We start from the raw sequence: 17,461 nt of genomic DNA on the forward strand, positions 1-17,461 counted from the left end.
ACACACACACACACACACACACACATTATGTGTGTATTTTAGGGATCATTAAAAACTTTTGTGAACTTGACATTGCACAAGGAAAATGCAAAATGTTCTATTTCACTCATGGGGAACATTACACACAGACACACTCACACTGCTGTAATAATGACGTTTCTAGTCGTACGTCTCAAAAAGTGGTGAGTCACTAACGGTACAACTCTATTTGACATAGCCTGAAGGGATTGAGTAAAATGTGTGTGTGTGTGTGTGTGTGTGTGTGTGTGTGTGTGTGTGTGTGTGTGTGTGTGTGTGTGTGTGTGTGTGTGTGTGTGTGTGTGTGTGTGTGAGAGAGAGAGAGCTTGCGTGCGTGTGTGTGTGTGCCTGTGTGTGTGTGTGTGTGTGTGTGTCTGTGTGTGTGTGTGTGTGTGTGTGTGTGTGTGTGTGTGTGTGTGTGTGTGTGTGTGTGTGAGTGCATGATTGAGTGGTTACGTGTGTCATTTCTATGTGTGGAACTCTAGTTTAATTATCAAATCCACTCTCTCGGCTCTCCTCCACAGGGACTAGGGTACCACAGTCTGAAATAATTCGAGTGACACATTGTGCTACCTGGGTTGACATGCAAGTCCATTGCTTTATACAGCTCGTGATCTACACATAGTATTGGTATTATTACACATTCCAAAGGAGGTGAGCATGCCAGGGACTTTGAGCAGGTGATCACCTGCTCAAAATGGCTTATAAAGATTTGGCAATCTTTATATGCCCTGTTGATGCGTATTAGGTCATTATATTATCGGCTACAAAGCAAATAAATCTTTCATCAGTGATTTATTATTTAGTAGGCCTACATGACATTCATGTACTACTCGTAGTAACAATGAATGTTATAATACTCCGGTGTAACAGAGGACGCTGTTTCTACTTTCACACACTTGAAATGTCTTTGTTGAGGCCCCATTCCCACGTGACCGGATATGCTTTTTCAAAACATTGGGCAACTTTGTCGCGCCTGCAGCTTTCATCTTCACTGCAACTTTCCCCGCTATGAATTCTTCTTTTTTAAATTAGTATTTGCAAGAAACATGGATTTGTAATATTCTGTACATCCCTGTCAATCGATCGTGGCAGCAACATGGCGGGACCGCTGCTGGAGTTTGAGACCGAGATGTTCTTGAGTCTGTTCGGCTCTGATGGGCTCTTGGTGACAGCAGAGGGTATGGGCATAGACCGCATCCTCCTGCAGTTCATGAGGGTCTACTCAGAAGAAGGGAGTCTGGTTCTGTTGCTCAACACGACCCCTCCTGAACAGGTGAGCCCGAGCATCAAATATGCATTGAAACGCTGTTATTTAGGTGGGTTTAAATGCTGGTTACTTAATAGTCTAAACTGATTTGTCTTAACTGAAGACATACCAGTGTAAACGTGCATCAAGTCCTAAACCAGATTTTGATTATAATGGCTTGAACAAATCTACAAGCCATTATAAGGGGGTAGGGAGATAACGACTCCCTACCCCCTTATAATGGCTTGTAGATTTGTTCACAGTGTGTTATCGTTTTGTAACTTCTATCTTTTACAACTGCTTTACCGTCTTAGTGATGGCATGTAATACACAACAGTCCAAAATAGATGGTTTGCGTTCATCGTCACTTGCTCTCCCTCTTGCTATGTAGGAGTATTTTACTGAACAGTTACGAGTGGAAGGTGTCACCCACCTGCCCAAGACCGTGAACAGCGACATCCAAAGCGCAGAGCGCTACGACGTGTACACCCAGGGAGGAGTGCTGTTCGTCACTAGCAGAATCCTGGTGGTGGATTTCCTAACTGACCGCATCCCTGCTGATCTCATATCAGGTGTTTACAGGGGCTGCATACAACCTTGATTTGATTTGATCAGAAATGTAATTATATAGAAATAATAGTTCAGCATTATCGGCTATGTATGAATTTATTTAATGTACATTCCTCAATCTGCTCACCTTCACTGACTGTTATCACATACATTGTAATGCATCGTATTGTAGGCTGCTGTCATGTGTAAATCTGTTACAGCAGTCTGTTATTTGATGGAGCCAAAGGCATACCTCCCCCTAGTGGACATAGTGCTACACTACCATCTGACCCCTGGCTGCCGCTCTCCAGGTATCTTGGTGTATCGCGCCCACAAGATCATCGAGTCATGCCAGGAGGCCTTCATCCTGCGTCTGTTCAGGCAGAAGAACAAGACGGGCTTCATCAAGGCCTTCACGGACAAGGCCACCGCCTTCTCCTCAGGATTCTGCCAGGTGGAGCGCGTCATGAGGAACCTCTTCGTCAAGAAGCTCTTCCTCTGGCCCAGGTGGGACCCCCAAGAAGGGACACACACACGTCGCACGCACACACTTAAACATTGTACATGTAAGGCTGAATGTGAGTGTTTTGTTCATTGAGAACATCATCACTTTTCTCATCGTAGACTATACCTGATTTGGGAAATAAACTTAAGACAGAACATTAGTATCTGCATCGTTTTAAAGCTAATCGTAGATAGAAGTTCAGAGGGAGATTGAGGCCTCATCTCCCCCCACCCCTCTGGCTCCTCTTCCAGGTTCCAGGCGTCGGTGAACGGGGCATTGGACCGACACAAGCCCGAGGTGGTGGAGCTCCAAGTGGAGCTGACCCCGGCCATGCGCGCCATCCAGACCTCCGTCATGGACATCATGAGCGCCTGCCTGAAGGAGCTGAAGCGCTTCAACCCCAGCCTGGAGGCGGAGGACCTGTCCCTGGAGAACACCCTGGGCAGCGCCTTCGATAAGGTCCGTCACCAACGCCAGAGGCGTCGGTTTGAATAGTGGACATCCTCGACTTGCTGATATTTCCCTTCTGGAATTAATGAAATGCATCCTAGTTTGAAATGTTTGTTGTTTGTATTATTTTGTATTCATATATTCTGGATTTGACTAGAAAGGCCTTTTTTTTATGAAAAGAAGTTACAAATACTGTGTTACTGTGTTGAACAAAACGTTCAGACGGTACTCATCTGATTGACTGCTTCTGAAAAACAAACTATTCCCATACAATTATTATGCAGAGCCCTCATAAAATGCAAGTCGTCCCAGTATTTTGCACAGAAGACCTCATCCAAAGCGATTTATAATGGTCCTTTCTACCCTGACCCCCCCCCCCCCCCCCCCCAGACCATCCGCCACTACCTGGACCCCCTGTGGCACCAGCTGGGGAGCAAGACCAAGGCCCTGGTGCAGGACCTGAAGGTGCTGCGGACGCTGCTGCTCTACCTCACCCAGTACGACTGCGTCACCTTCCTCAACCTGCTGGAGTCCCTGCGCTCCAGCCAGAAGAACTTCGGCAGCAACTCGGGTGAGGAGGCTTCAGGCACAGCAGGGTCGAGTGGTGAGGGGACGGGGGGCAAGACCCCCAGCAGGGAGGATCTGGGTCTCCATTGTCTCATCAATGACTAAATCGTGTGAAGTTATAATAAATGCATTATAGCATATAATAAAAATTTAATAAAATAGCATACAGAAATATGGCAAGTATGTTCTGTTGTCTGAAATGTTCATTTTAAAAGTCATATGAAACTGCCAGGTACGGGAATATCTCAGGAAACAAATGGTTTCCTGACTGGTTTATACCAACATTAGTTTGAACAATTTACTTCTATTGTTTGTGCCTTTCCATTGCTTATATCCAGTTCTCTGTCTCTTTGTGGTTACCTGCTCATTGGAGGTGGTTGCTCGCATTTATGGGGATTCAGTGCACATATTCAGGTGCACGTTCCAGAAACTAGGTCACAAATTAGAGGTGGGAGTATGAATTCATGCAGTATGTCATATTGTTTTTTTTAATAATTGAAAGATATGCAACATATGCACTACATGGTACCTCACAAATGCTGCGAAACAGGTTCTTGTAGGTGTAGCAGCATTGTTCGTCTGTTTCAAAAGTGTGTAAAGATGTGTGGGATGTTGGCTGGAACTGCAGGCTGGCTGTTCCTGGACTCCAGCACCTCCATGTTTGTGAACGCCAGGGGCAGAGTTTACCGTTACCCCCAAAATAAGAAGAAAATGAAGATGGGCCTGGAGGCAGACGCCAAGCAACCAACCGTGGCTGCTGGTAATGGACGATAACAGATGCCAACTACTACTGTTTTTAGACCTGATACTGTATACACTGTGGTAACTCGGTTTGGTAGAGGGGCTCAAGTAAGGACCAGGCAGGGTGTGAGGGTCCAAAGCCTCAAACGGCGGTTTATTACATTCGGTTTCGTATCCACACAAGCGCACGCTGTACATCGAAGTCGGGGGGGGTTGCTCGAGTCGTCGTCCACGTGTCCGCCGTGCGGCTCACTTTACGGTCTCGGTCCTCTGCGTCGTCCTCTCTTCCACTCGACTCTCCCCCATCTGTCGTTTGGTGGCCTCCTTTTAACCCCTGGGTGTCTCCCGCCCAGGTGTTCCTCGTTTCCCCGATTGCGGCTCTCGGGAGGTCGGGGTTTGTCGCCGGCTGTTGGCCACCGGCGGTATATCCCGGCCTCGACTCTCCCGAACAGGGGGCGTGGCACCGGGGGAATGCCACACACTCCCCCCCTTTGCTTATGCCCCTCCGTGCGCGGGGCCCAGCCCCCGCACGCATCTCGGCGGGACAGAGCGTCGGCGTTGGTGTGTTCCCGCCCCGGCCTATGCTCCACGGTAAAGGAGAAGGGCTGGAGGGACAGGAACCACCTCGTTATCCGGGCATTCGTGTCCTTGGCGGTGGCCATCCACTTCAGTGGGGCGTGGTCCGTCACCAGGACGAACTGGTGTCCTAGGAGATAGTACGTTAGTTTAGTGACGGCCCACTTAATGGCCAGCGCCTCCTTTTCTACGGTGCTGTAGTTCCGCTCGTGGGGGAGGAGCTTCCGGCTGAGATAGGTCACCGGATGCTCCTCTCCGTTCCGGACCTGGGATAGGACCCCACCTAGTCCCACCTCGGACGCGTCTGTCTGGAGGGTGAAAGGGAGGTTAAAATCAGGGGTGACCAGCAGCGGTTCCTTACATAGGGCCCCCCGTAGGTCCTCGAAGGCCCTCGTCGCTGCCTCAGTCCAGTGGACCCTATCCGGGAGGGCCTTCCGGGTGAGATCGTTCAGGGGGCAGGCTAGGGTGGCATACCCCGGGATAAAACGCTGATAATACCCCACCAGCCCCAGGAACGATCTCACCTGCTTCTTGGTCTGGGGTTGAGGCCACTCCCGGATAGCCGCCACCTTGTCCTCCTGGGGTCGCACGTTCCCCCTCCCCACCCGGTACCCCAAATAGGCCGTCTCCTCCCGCCCCAACCTGCACTTTGCAGGGTTGGCGGTAAGCCCGGCCGCTCGTAGGCCGTTGAGCACGGCCCGCACGTGCTTGACGTGTTCGTCCCAACTGGCGCTGTGGATGATTATATCATCGATATATGCTGCGGCGTAACTGCTGTGCGGCCTTAGGACCTGGTCCATCATCCGCTGGAACGTAGCGGGGGCCCCGTGGACACCAAAGGGCAGGACAGTGTACTGAAACAGGCCCCCCGGCGTTGCGAAGGCCGTCTTCTCCCGGGACGACGGGGCCAGGGGGACCTGCCAGTACCCCTTGGTTAGGTCCAGCGTGGACAGGTACCGGGCCGGTCCCAGCCGCTCGATCAGCTCGTCTACTCTAGGCATGGGGTAGGAGTCAAAGTCAGACACTTCATTCAACCGGCGGAAGTCATTACAGAACCGGTGGGTCCCGTCCGGCTTGGGCACCAGCACGATAGGGCTAGCCCAGGCGCTACGGGATTCCTCAATTACCCCCAGTTTCAGCATCCGCTCCACCTCGGCTCGGATGGCGTTGCGCCGGGACTCGGGTACCCGGTAGGGCGGGATCCGAACCGTCACCCCCGGAGCGGTCCGGATCTCATGGGAGATCACCGAGGTCCGCCCCGGCACGTCCGAAAACACGTCCCGGCTCTGCAGCACCAGCTCCCCTAGTTCTTGTCTCTGTGCGGGGCTGAGGTCGGTCCCCATCGGGACGTCAGGGATCGCGGGCCGAGCCATTAAGGCCATGGGGGCCCGTAGGGGAGGGTCGTCCTCACCCCGCCACTGCTTTAACAGATTCACATGATAAACCTGGGTGGGCTTGCGTCTCCCGGGTTGCCTCACCTTATAGTTAACGGGCCCCACGGCCTCTACTACCTCGTACGGGCCCTGCCATTTCGCGAGAAACTTGCACTCGCTGGTTGGAACCAGCACTAAGACCCGGTCGCCTGGTCGGAAGTTCCGCACGCGCGCCCCCCTATTATACACGCGCGCTTGGGCCTGCTGAGCACGGGCGAGGTGGTCTCGGACTATGGGCCAGACCTTGGCCATTCGGTCCCTGACGAGCTCCACATGCTCGATGGTGGTCCTGTGTGGAGAGGGATGACTCTCCCACGCCTCCTTCGCCAGGTCCAGTATTCCACGGGGTCTCCTCCCATAAAGGAGTTCGAAGGGCGAGAACCCCGTGGAAGCCTGGGGCACCTCACGAATGGCGAAGAGGACGTGGGGAAGCAACTGGTCCCAGTTCTTCCCGTCCGCCTCGATGCTCTTTTTGAGCATCCGTTTGATGGTCTGGTTAAACCGCTCGACTAGCCCGTCCGTCTGCGGGTGATATACCGAGGTCCGGAGCTGGGAGACCTGTAACAGTTTTAGTAGCTCCTTGACTACGCGGGACATGAAACAGGAGCCTTGATCGGTGAGGATCTCCTTTGGGAGCCCCACCCGGCTAAAGAGTAATACTAGCTCTCGGGCTACCGCCTTGCTAGTCGCCGCACGCAGTGGGAGGGCCTCGGGGTATCGGGTCGCATAATCTAATATGACGAGGAGATATCGATGTCCCCGGCTCGTCCTGGGGAGGGGTCCTACGATGTCCAGCGCTATTCTCTCGAAGGGAGTCTCAATAATGGGCATCGGTATGAGCGGACTCCGCTCCACTGCCCGCGGGGCTACGCGCTGGCAGTCGGGACACTCCTGGCAGTAACGCGCTACATCTCTGCGTACCCCGGGCCAATAGAACCGCGCCACCACCCGCTCTCGCGTTTTGTCCATGCCCAGATGTGCGCCAAGCAAATGTGTGTGGGCCATGAACAAAACCTTAGACACGTACGGTCGCGGTACCACCAGTTGTTGTACTACCTCCCCCTCGCGTACGTCGACCCTGTACAGCAACCCCCGCTGAGTGCAGAAGTGGGGGTGGGTCAGGTGGCTCACTGAGTCCCTCACCTGACCGTCGTGGGCGACCACATGTCCCCACGCGTGCCGCAGGGCATCGTCCCGATGCTGGGCCGTAGCGAACTGTCCCGGTCGGGCCGAGTTCTCCCCCCCCGCCTGGGCGAAGTCCGATAGCTCAGTTAGGGGGGAGCTCTCGGGCTCCTCGGGGGTGTTCCCCCTCTCGGAGGCGGTAACGGTGTCGGTGCTGGGCCCCGCTCCGTCTCCCGGTCCCGGTCCCGGTCGCGCCTGGTCCCCGGTAGATCGGGGCGGGCTTCCCGGCGCCGACGGTCCCTCTCCTCCGGAACCCGGCTCGTCGTCCGTCTCGGTCCGCGCGGCGGACGGTCGGCGGGTCGCTCCCAGGGCTGGTCCGTGGTCGGCGGCGGTCGTCGGGACGGGTCCGGTCTCCGACCCGGACTCTCGCGTCGGCGGGCGCCTTGCCCCTCGCTGGGCCGGGCGTCCGCTTCGGCCGGCCGGACGGTGCAGCTCTCGTCCCCCCTGGTTCCCCCTCCTGGGGCTCCAAAAGCGGGTGAAGATGGGGCAGTCCCGGCCAATCAGGAACGGCACCGGAAGGGTCGGTACTATCCCGGCCCGGGCGACGAAGACCCCCTGTGGTGTGCGTACTACCACGTGGCAGGTTTCGTACGTCCGGGTGTCGCCGTGTACGCAGGAGACCTGCATCGGGGTCCCCGGCCTGCCCCCGGCTAGGTCGGCCCTCACCAGGGTCACGGCACTCCCCGTGTCCACCAGGGCATGGGTGTCCTGGTGCATCACCTTGATGGGGATGGTGGGGGAGTCCTTGAGGCTCTGTGTCCAGCAGGTCGCCAGCATACAGGTGGGGCGGTCTCTCGGGGCGGTGCACGCGGAGGGCATGGGGACGTCCTGTCGGTCGGGACAGTCGCGGACCAGGTGTCCCCGTTGTCCGCAGTGGTAGCAGCGCCGGGTCTCGGGTTCCCCTCGTTCTCGGGGCGGGGTGGACGGCCGGGTCCTCGACGGCGGTGTTGGGGTCTCTCTCCGGGTGGCCCGGGGGTTGGGTCTCGGGCCCGCCGCCAGCCGCTGGGCCACCTGCCAGTTCTCCAGCTGGCGCACGAGGTCGTCCACGGTCTCAGGGTGGTGGTGGGCCAGCACCCTCCGGGCGTCGGGGGGCAGCTGTCGCACGGTGTTGTCCACCACGACCCGATCCACGGGGCTGGGTCCCGCTCCGTCTACCAGCCACCTCCGGGCTAGCCGACATTGGTGGGCCACCTGGGTCCGTACGGGTCCTCGGACGTCGAACGTCCACTCGTGGAAATTGAGGGCCTTCGCAGCAAGGCTATGTCCATAGTAGGCCAACACGGCCGCCTTGAGTGCGGTATACCGGCCCGCGTCCCCGGGGTTGAGGTCCTGACTCGCCTGCTGGGCGGGTCCGGTTAAAAACGGGGCCACTATATAGGCCCACTGGGCCTCTGGCCACCTCTCCCGGGTTGCCACCTGCTCAAATGTTTCTAGGAAGGCCTCGACATCGTCGTCGGGTCCTAGTTTTGTGAGCCGACTCGTCGGGGCGGTGGTCGGCGGGTCGCGGGTGGCCTGCTGGGTCAGGCGGAGCACCGCCTCCGTCAGCAGGGCCAGGCTGGGGTCCGATTCTCTCGGGCCGGCTGGTCCTGCGGCTGTCCCGGGGTTCTGCATCTACGTCCGCGGGTATTCACCTCCGCGAACGGAGGAACCGCACAGGGAAAAAAAAAAAAAATAAAAAAAATAATCAAAAACGGAAAGCCACTGCCACTACGCGGGGAGGGGTCCTTACCGGGAGCCGCACGTGGACCGAGTTGCCCGCATCCTCCACCATATGTGGTAACTCGGTTTGGTAGAGGGGCTCAAGTAAGGACCAGGCAGGGTGTGAGGGTCCAAAGCCTCAAACGGCGGTTTATTACATTCGGTTTCGTATCCACACAAGCGCACGCTGTACATCGAAGTCGGGGGGGGTTGCTCGAGTCGTCGTCCACGTGTCCGCCGTGCGGCTCACTTTACGGTCTCGGTCCTCTGCGTCGTCCTCTCTTCCACTCGACTCTCCCCCATCTGTCGTTTGGTGGCCTCCTTTTAACCCCTGGGTGTCTCCCGCCCAGGTGTTCCTCGTTTCCCCGATTGCGGCTCTCGGGAGGTCGGGGTTTGTCGCCGGCTGTTGGCCACCGGCGGTATATCCCGGCCTCGACTCTCCCGAACAGGGGGCGTGGCACCGGGGGAATGCCACAACACGTTAACAAATGCTTGTTTTAATGCTCATGTCTATGCTTTCTTTCTAAACGGTGTCAACATTACAGAGGGGAGGCGGGAGCTGGTGCTTGAGAAGTCTCCCAAGTGGGAGGCTCTGACCGAGGTCCTGGAAGAGATCGAGAAGGAGAACCAGAGCACTGCACATGAACCAGGTGACCATATCTACAACCTCTGCCCATTATAGTTTATGTTTACCTTAAAAATAATATATGCTATTTTAGCAGAGGCTTTTATTAAAAATATGCATGCACATTTTTTTGGGGGGGACACACGTCATTAATCAGCAGGTTGAGACTACAGATGTATGTGTGTCCGTGTCGGCGTATGTGCCATTCCCACGTTGTAACAAACAGATCTCCTCTACCTCCCCGGACTCTCAGGCCGTGTGCTGATCTGCGCCAGCGACGACCGGACGTGCGCCCAGCTCCACCAGTACATCAGCCGCGGCTCGGACGCGCTGCTCCACCGGCTGTACGAGCGCACCGTCGCCAAGCGGGACGCCGGCGCCGGCGCCGCCCTCCAGCTGGAGTCCCACCGCGAGGGCCGCGGCTGGGCCAAGAACAAGCCCCAGGACGACGCCACCGCCGCCGCCGCCTCCAGGGGGAAGAAGAAGACGGCGGCCGCCAAGCCCAAGAACGGCAAGCAGACGTCCAAGACGAAGAGCAGACCCTCCCTGACGCTGACCCAGATGGCGAAGGGCGGGGACGGAGCGGAATGGATGGGCAGCAGCGGAGACGAAGACGACGGCGGCGGCGGCGGCGGTGGCGACGGGCTATCGGATGAAGAGGAAGCGCCGCTGAAGCTGGACCTGTCGTCGGACTGCTACTACGGCGTGGTGCGGGAGCCCCTCACGGTCATCCACCCACTGCGGGGCTGCACTGACCCCTACAGCCTGACGCGGGTACTGCACGAGGTGGAGCCCAGCTTCGTGGTGCTGTACGACGCGGAGCTCAGCTTCGTGCGCCAGCTGGAGATCTACAAGGCCAACCGCCCCGGGAAGACGCTGCGGTGCGTGGGGCCGGGGGAGGGGGGGGTTAACGCCCGGTAGAAAACCTTTGGGTGAAAGGGCATCCCCTTGCTTTGGATGACAGCGTCTGCTTGATTACTGAATAGTTCAAAATAAGACGCAACATGCCAAAAGAAAAGAAGGAAGATGAGGACAGCACTCTAATTTGACTCATTTAGAATCGCGACACAAATTGCCAGAGGCCCTTCTTCAACGTATTTCTGTCAATGTTCAAAAGTCAAATTGGACTGTGTTCTAGGCTTTCCTTGTTTTCTATTACTATGTAATAATATCAGGACACAAAGTCAATCTCGTTTTGACGCATTTCTTACTTGTGGCCGTTCATGTAATTATATAGAAATAATAGTTGTATTTCCTGATCTAGAGTGTATTTCCTGATCTATGGAGGATCGACAGAGGAACAGAAGTATCTCACCGCGCTCTCCAAGGAGAAGAAAGCCTTCGAACACCTCATCAGGTACGCGGGTCGAGAACCGATTACAGGCCTGTTGTGATACGTTGTTGTGTTCCAGTGTTGGGCTACAGATGTCGATGGTTAGGGGCTGCTCTCTGGGCTTGTGATACATGATGCTATGTTTTTAGGGGTCGCTTTGTGTCTGTCCTACAGGGAGAAGGCGACCATGGTTGTGCCGGAGGAGCGAGAGGGTCGAGAAGACACCAATCTGGACCTGGCGAGGAATCTGGAGCCCGCCAACGCTACCACCAACACCCGCAAAGCAGGCACGGCTTCTTCATTGGACTCTTCACGTAGTCTAGTCTAGTCTCTGATTAGTTATCATTCAAAGCTTTCTTCCACAGGGGTATAAAATGAATTCAGAATCACGTCAGTAGCAGCGAGGGGTTAGGGTGTTGGCCATGCAATCTAGTATATTTTGTCCGGGACTCTAAATCCCTTGCTTTACCGACTAGTACAACGCAGGGCCCAGGGCCAACCCAGGGCCATGCTAAATACACTAAATGTAATACGGTAGAGTGGAACAATCTATCAAAAAGGCGTCAGGGCATTTGAATGTAATCCCCCCCCCCCCCCCCCCCCCCCCCGCAGGAGGCCAGGACCAGCCCAGGGAGCCCTCCCGGGTCATCGTGGACATGCGGGAGTTCCGCAGCGAGCTGCCCTCCCTGCTGCACCGCCGCGGGCTGGACATCGAGCCGGTCACCCTGGAGGTGGGCGACTACATCCTGACGGCGGACACCTGCGTGGAGCGCAAGAGCGTGAGCGACCTGATCGGCTCGCTGCAGAGCGGCCGCCTCTACACGCAGTGCGTGTCCATGACGCGCTACTACAAGCGGGCCGTGCTGCTCATCGAGTTCGACCCGGCCAAGCCCTTCTCGCTGGTGGCGCGCTCCGAGTTCCGCCACGAGCTGTCGGCCAACGACGTCACGTCCAAGCTGACGCTGCTCACCCTGCACTTCCCGCGCCTGCGCATCCTCTGGTGCCCCTCCCCCCACGCCACGGCCGAGCTCTTCGAGGAGATGAAGCGGGGCCGCGGCGAGCCGGACGCCGCCGCCGCGCAGGCCATCGCGGCCGAGTCGGACGCCAAGACAGCGGAGCTGTACAACCCGGCGCCGTACGACTTCCTGCTGAAGATGCCGGGGGTCAACGCCAAGAACGTGCGGGCGCTGGTGAGCAAGGCGGACAGCCTGGCCGAGCTGGCGGAGTTCAGCCAGGAGAGGCTGGCGCAGGTCCTGGGGCACACCGGCAACGCTAAGATGCTCTACGAGTTCCTGCACAACGTAGCTGACGTGCCCGCGCCAGCTGCGAAGGGGAGACGGACGTGAGGGGACGGTGAAAGACTTCAATATTTTTATTTATCGGATTTCTGAACTGAATTCTGGTTGTTTTTTTATATGCCTTTATGAAATTGTTAACTTAAGCTTATGTTAAATACTAATGTTATTTGAAATGGAAATGGAAATTGTATGACTTTTGTGACAATTAAATGTGATATCGGACTGTTTTGATACATGATAATAAAGTATTCATTATATCTAAATGCAATACATTTGAATTAATATAGTGGAATTGAGATACACTTTAAATATTACACACAAGGTAAAGTTGTTAGCTCTCTGGAGCGCAACAGTGTGGTTCCGGATGTAATAATTGTATTTTCTCCATTTCTTCATTTAACTTTCTATTTTACTCATTGCTTTGCATATGTTTTCTTTTACTTATCTATTATTTTATTTTAGTATGACAATGTTTATATGCAAAGCACTTTGAGTCTGCCTTGTGTATGAAAAGTGCTATATAAATAAAGTTGCCTTGCCTTGCCTTGCCATAGAGGTTTTGATTAAAAGCCATAATGTCGACTCGTAACCATCCAAAGTATACTTACCACTCGCCATTATCTTGTGAAACGATAGTATATGCAGCTGTAGAAGTCTAAGATGTCATTAGAAACCACCTACTACTACTACCCACAATCATAAATTGTAACAAAACCTGTTTGATTAGTTTGAAACAGAATATTTGTTTGCTTTATTTTTCAAGGTGTAATCACATGGACTATATTGCGGGCTATGGTGATCAATGCTCAGATCACGAAGATTTTGTATTCTGGTTATTTTTTCTCTTTTCTTAGTGTTGGAGCCATTTTACTGTTGGTTACGAGTCTTTCAAATGAGTCTTAAAGGGGACATATTATGAAAACAACACTTTTCCTGGGATTTGTGTTGTTTTGGGTCTCTGGCGCTCCAACACGCATACAAACTTTGAAAAAAAGTCTGTACATGATTTTTTGAGTGAGGTATGCATTTCTGAAATTACCCCGCCTACAGTTACCAAACAAGCGAGTCAGTTTCGGCCCCCCCTCCTTCGTAGGAAGGGGGCACAGTTGAATATTACCGCCCACTTCCACACTCCCCTCCAATCAGAGCATAGCTATGATTTTGTGGACCAGCGGACGAGCAGCTCCGGCGGGGGGAACTCGGCGGCAGCTCAGCTCCCGGGGTACAATCCCTCTCTCCTCCATGTCGCGGTTCATGGACTTCAGAAAGTCAAGGCCAAAGTTCCTTTCCCCAAATTCTTCTCAACCATGGCCAAGATATCCCCCACTACGAGTCTTTACTTGTTGTGGAAGTGCCAGAGACGTCAGACGCAGTCTTTTATGATTCATAATATCCGAGGCGCACATAGCTTTTGGCCATGATATTAGATATAATATCATTTAATACCCATATATATTATTATTATTATATTATATTGTATTATATAGATATAGAGCTCTAGGAGTCTGCAAACGGCAACAATCCCTTCTCCTCCATGCTCTGGTTCAGTCTGACAGCTCATTGGTCAATGGGCAACAGCTCATTTGCATTAACGCTACAGACACCAGAAACTTTTTTGAAAGATTTTTTTCCTAAAAGCTTTATCCAGCAAACAGTTTAAAAAAATTATGTTTTCTGGAGCTCAAATACTATGGTCACTTGTTGTGAAAACCCCATAATATGTCTCCTTTAACTTAAGACTAATTTGAATGAATGTGGAACGCCTCCACCTGGTGTTGACCAGAGGTAGCGACAAATACCTTATAATCAGCTGAGTAATTGCATGCAGGTGTGCAAAACGAACAGTGAATGCCAGAGAGCAAACAGTATTTTACTGCTCCCAACAAACTTAGATTTTTAAGTATACAATCCACACAACCTACCTGACCAACTAAGGTCAACTTCAACAGAGGCAAGTACAAGAAACTCTCAACAGCATAAAGGCTGCAGTTAATCCCAAGCCAAAGAAGACACTGACCTAAAAGTTAGCATCTGCAAGCATTTTCTTTAGAGAGTTATTTTTTTTCTGCCAAAAGGCATAGACATAATAGGCCTCTTCTTTTGTTCCGGAGTTCATAGCTCGTAAATGGTCCCAATGACAGCCATAAAAACGACTCTGCATCGGTAGAATATCTTCACAACACCCAAATATGCAGTTCTAAAAAGTGGGTAGCAGGGCCTCCTATCGGTGCTGCATTGAACTCAATCAGTCTCATTTCACTTACATTTTCAAATGGCTTCCAAGCCATTTGCCACATCATTTATTTCACTTATTCACAAAAACATTCCACACAGGTGGTTCATATCAGCTCTTTGTCCAGCCACTGGGCGTCCTCGAAGATGTAGCCCAGGCCCATGGAGGGCCTGGCCCTGGGTTGAGACGCTCTGATGGAGGAGGATTTTAGGACCAGGTCATCCCCGGATCCTATCTGAAAAACAAGGGCTACCTGGTCAGGTGGTGGGACCGCGAACAACTGAAAACGTCTCACAACAGCACAATGGTGTAGACAGCCATAGGGCTGTCTATACCCTGGATTTTATTTTCCTTTTTCACAAAATGAATTGTAAAACCATGTTGTAGACGTTTGGTCTGACTTTTAAGGGGATCATTGGAAGTTAGGGAATTACCTTTGGACTAACAACCCTTCGCACGGCCGCCAATTCTCCTCCAATGAAGTGAGGGCCGGCCATCTCCGCCTTGTCGGCATCTTCCCCCGTGGCAAACCTGACGAAGCCAATCGCCTTGCTGTCTTCTGACTTGTAGTTTTTAATGATCTGTGCGAGAGATCAGAAGTCACTGGCTGCAATCGTAGGTAAAGGAACTACTCTTCAGTCATTTTGCTGCAAAACGCCTTTAAATGCAAGTTGTCTGGGTTCACCTTACAACCAGTGACATTCCCCCAGTCTCTGAAGTAGGCCTGCATGTAGCCTTCGTTGATGAAGGCGTTCAACTGCATAATGATCAGTCCATGTTCCTGCCAAAATACATAAAATAACAAGATGATCTCTGTGTAACATAGGTAGGGTAGGTATATGTTATAGTGAAATCATAGTTACTTACCAGCTGATAGTTTTTTTCCAAATCAGCCATGAACATCTTTGGCATGCAAATGTATGATCTCTTTTCTTGTGTTTTTGTACCTAAAAAAAAAGTATATCAATAAATGACAATTGTGTGTGCGGGCATGTATTTGTATAAATACAATACCTACAATTGTTAGATAGAATAAGGGTACGTACCATGGTCCATCTTTGTGCTGTGAACGAACTAGGCTTGTGTGAGGAAGAGATATGAAGGGAGAATCTTTAAAGCAAAGGGGGCTGGGTTACAAGAAGGTATTTACCTGATGCAGAATGTTGTATTTCCATCTTAAGAAAATTAAGAGCAACATTCCATGCTCAGTGTGTCATCCGCAAAACTTCTAAGGTTATAACATTGTTCCTGGAAGGCGTAAATAGTCAAATTAAAGATGGGGTGAGGTCTATTCGTAGCCTTTGTCTTCTTTTACTGGTTACTGCATTATCAGAATACACAGCAATCTAGTGTTCCCACACGCAGGGATCATTTGGCATAAAAGCATGCAAGTATATTAAAAACCAATATTTCAGAATTCAGCGGTCAAACAGCTGCATAATGATTTAATACAAACATCCATTCCAAGCTATATAATTAACCATATCAATGTAGAATTGATGACCCAATTTTATCGGTGTTCACCTCAGGCTTAAGTGTTGCATTCAGTTACAATATTATTTTGACTTTTTATTTCGATAAGACAATTTTTGAGCTTGATAATGACAGATTTTGGAACAAACTGGATTTGTGAATACATGTATATGCTAAAAAGAGTCGCGGTAGTTTTGATCAATCCTCTGGGTTGGGGACATTTTACTTGAGCTTATTATTTGACTCATTAAGAAGCTCTGCACCCAAAACACACACAATGAGCGAACCAATAAATAAATAAAAAACTGAGTAGGGGGAGGATAGTATAGGACATACATTGATTACTTATTTAAAACCCTGACTACAGGATTGCTTGCTTTGAAATACTTACCCTACACTACCAAGGCGGTAGTAGATACGCCTCACAGAAGCGTGTTTGTAAATCCCCTATGTTGAAACCCAATAATTGCTGGAGGAAGTTTCAGGAATTTGCATAAAACTCAGGACAAAGAGGCAGATTCCTAGAACATATCTATATGATGACACATGCCACCACAGAGAGGAAAAACTAGGCCAGGGTGTCAACAATCAGAGCCATATTTAGGGTTGTGAATAAAATCATGGGTCACACATTGATTACAATGATAATTTCATCGAAATGTAAGTAGTAACAGTGCATGCATGCACAATATTGAAGTTTTTCCATGTTTGTAGGTAACTCTACCAGCAAAACTGATTAGTAAAACAAAATAGTGTTTATCAATTGCTGAACAATGTTTGTTGTATAAAATGATAATTGCAAAGTTAAACAAAACACATTTGGATCACACTATCACAGTACTTTTGTCTTGAACAAAACAACTGATAAGCTCATGGTTTTCAGCCAAACTGTTTAATAAAGCAAAACAGTCAATGGAACCAGTCGTATCTCAAATTGCATGGCTTACTTTGGTAACTTCAGAGCACAACAATAGAGCCTATAACACCAAACCTAGCAAAACTTTGATTGACTCATTCAATTCTGGCAATTCTTCTCCCAGAGGTCACAGAAGCGTTCTGTTTCTCTATATTCATGGCATGTAAATTGTCCTGATAAGAGCTGTAAGATGACAGAAGTAAACACAGCTCTGCATCTGTAGACTATCTTTACAACACCCACCTATGTTGTTCTCAGAAGTGGGTAGTAGGGCCTCCTATGGGTAATACATGGTACTGCATTGAACTCAATGTCAGTCTAATTTAATTTCAATGAAAAATGTTTTCATTTATTTGAGACACATCAGAAATTTATAGAATTTATAGTATAGTTATAGTAGAGTAAACAATATAACAAAAGGATGTGGGAACAAAGATTGCAAAAAAGTTTGCCAGCTAAAAAAAATAAAAACACTAGAAAACATTGGAAAGACAAAGCATTTCAAATGCAAAAAAAACAAACAGATTTACCTTTGCATTTGACATCACAATACATCACACATATACATCTTGTTCAATGTACAGAAATAAATGGCAATTGTTTTGTTATGTGTGT

The 17,461-nt window shown here is 51.1% G+C and overlaps 2 protein-coding genes across 2 annotated transcripts; one reads left to right on the forward strand and one right to left on the reverse strand.

The window, feature by feature from the left end:
* Positions 1-946: 946 nt before the first annotated feature.
* Positions 947-12,773, forward strand: ercc4 (excision repair cross-complementation group 4). Its single transcript, XM_060036385.1, has 11 exons — positions 947-1,294; positions 1,659-1,839; positions 2,128-2,323; positions 2,573-2,780; positions 3,162-3,342; positions 3,967-4,098; positions 9,514-9,618; positions 9,847-10,474; positions 10,858-10,950; positions 11,101-11,213; positions 11,539-12,773. Exons 1-11 carry the CDS (start codon positions 1,118-1,120, stop codon positions 12,270-12,272), a joined length of 2,748 nt encoding a protein of 915 aa, XP_059892368.1. The 5' UTR covers positions 947-1,117; the 3' UTR covers positions 12,273-12,773.
* Positions 12,774-14,548: 1,775 nt separating this feature from the next.
* LOC132446594 (heterogeneous nuclear ribonucleoproteins A2/B1-like) lies at positions 14,549-15,587 on the reverse strand. Its single transcript, XM_060036944.1, has 5 exons — positions 15,504-15,587; positions 15,325-15,404; positions 15,143-15,238; positions 14,892-15,038; positions 14,549-14,692 (listed from the first exon to the last, which is right to left on the reverse strand). Exons 1-5 carry the CDS (start codon positions 15,511-15,513, stop codon positions 14,564-14,566), a joined length of 462 nt encoding a protein of 153 aa, XP_059892927.1. The 5' UTR covers positions 15,514-15,587; the 3' UTR covers positions 14,549-14,563.
* Positions 15,588-17,461: the final 1,874 nt, after the last annotated feature.

This window comes from Gadus macrocephalus, chromosome 18 (genome assembly GCF_031168955.1).
Source record: "Gadus macrocephalus chromosome 18, ASM3116895v1".
In the NCBI taxonomy this organism is placed as follows: Eukaryota; Metazoa; Chordata; class Actinopteri; order Gadiformes; family Gadidae; genus Gadus; species Gadus macrocephalus.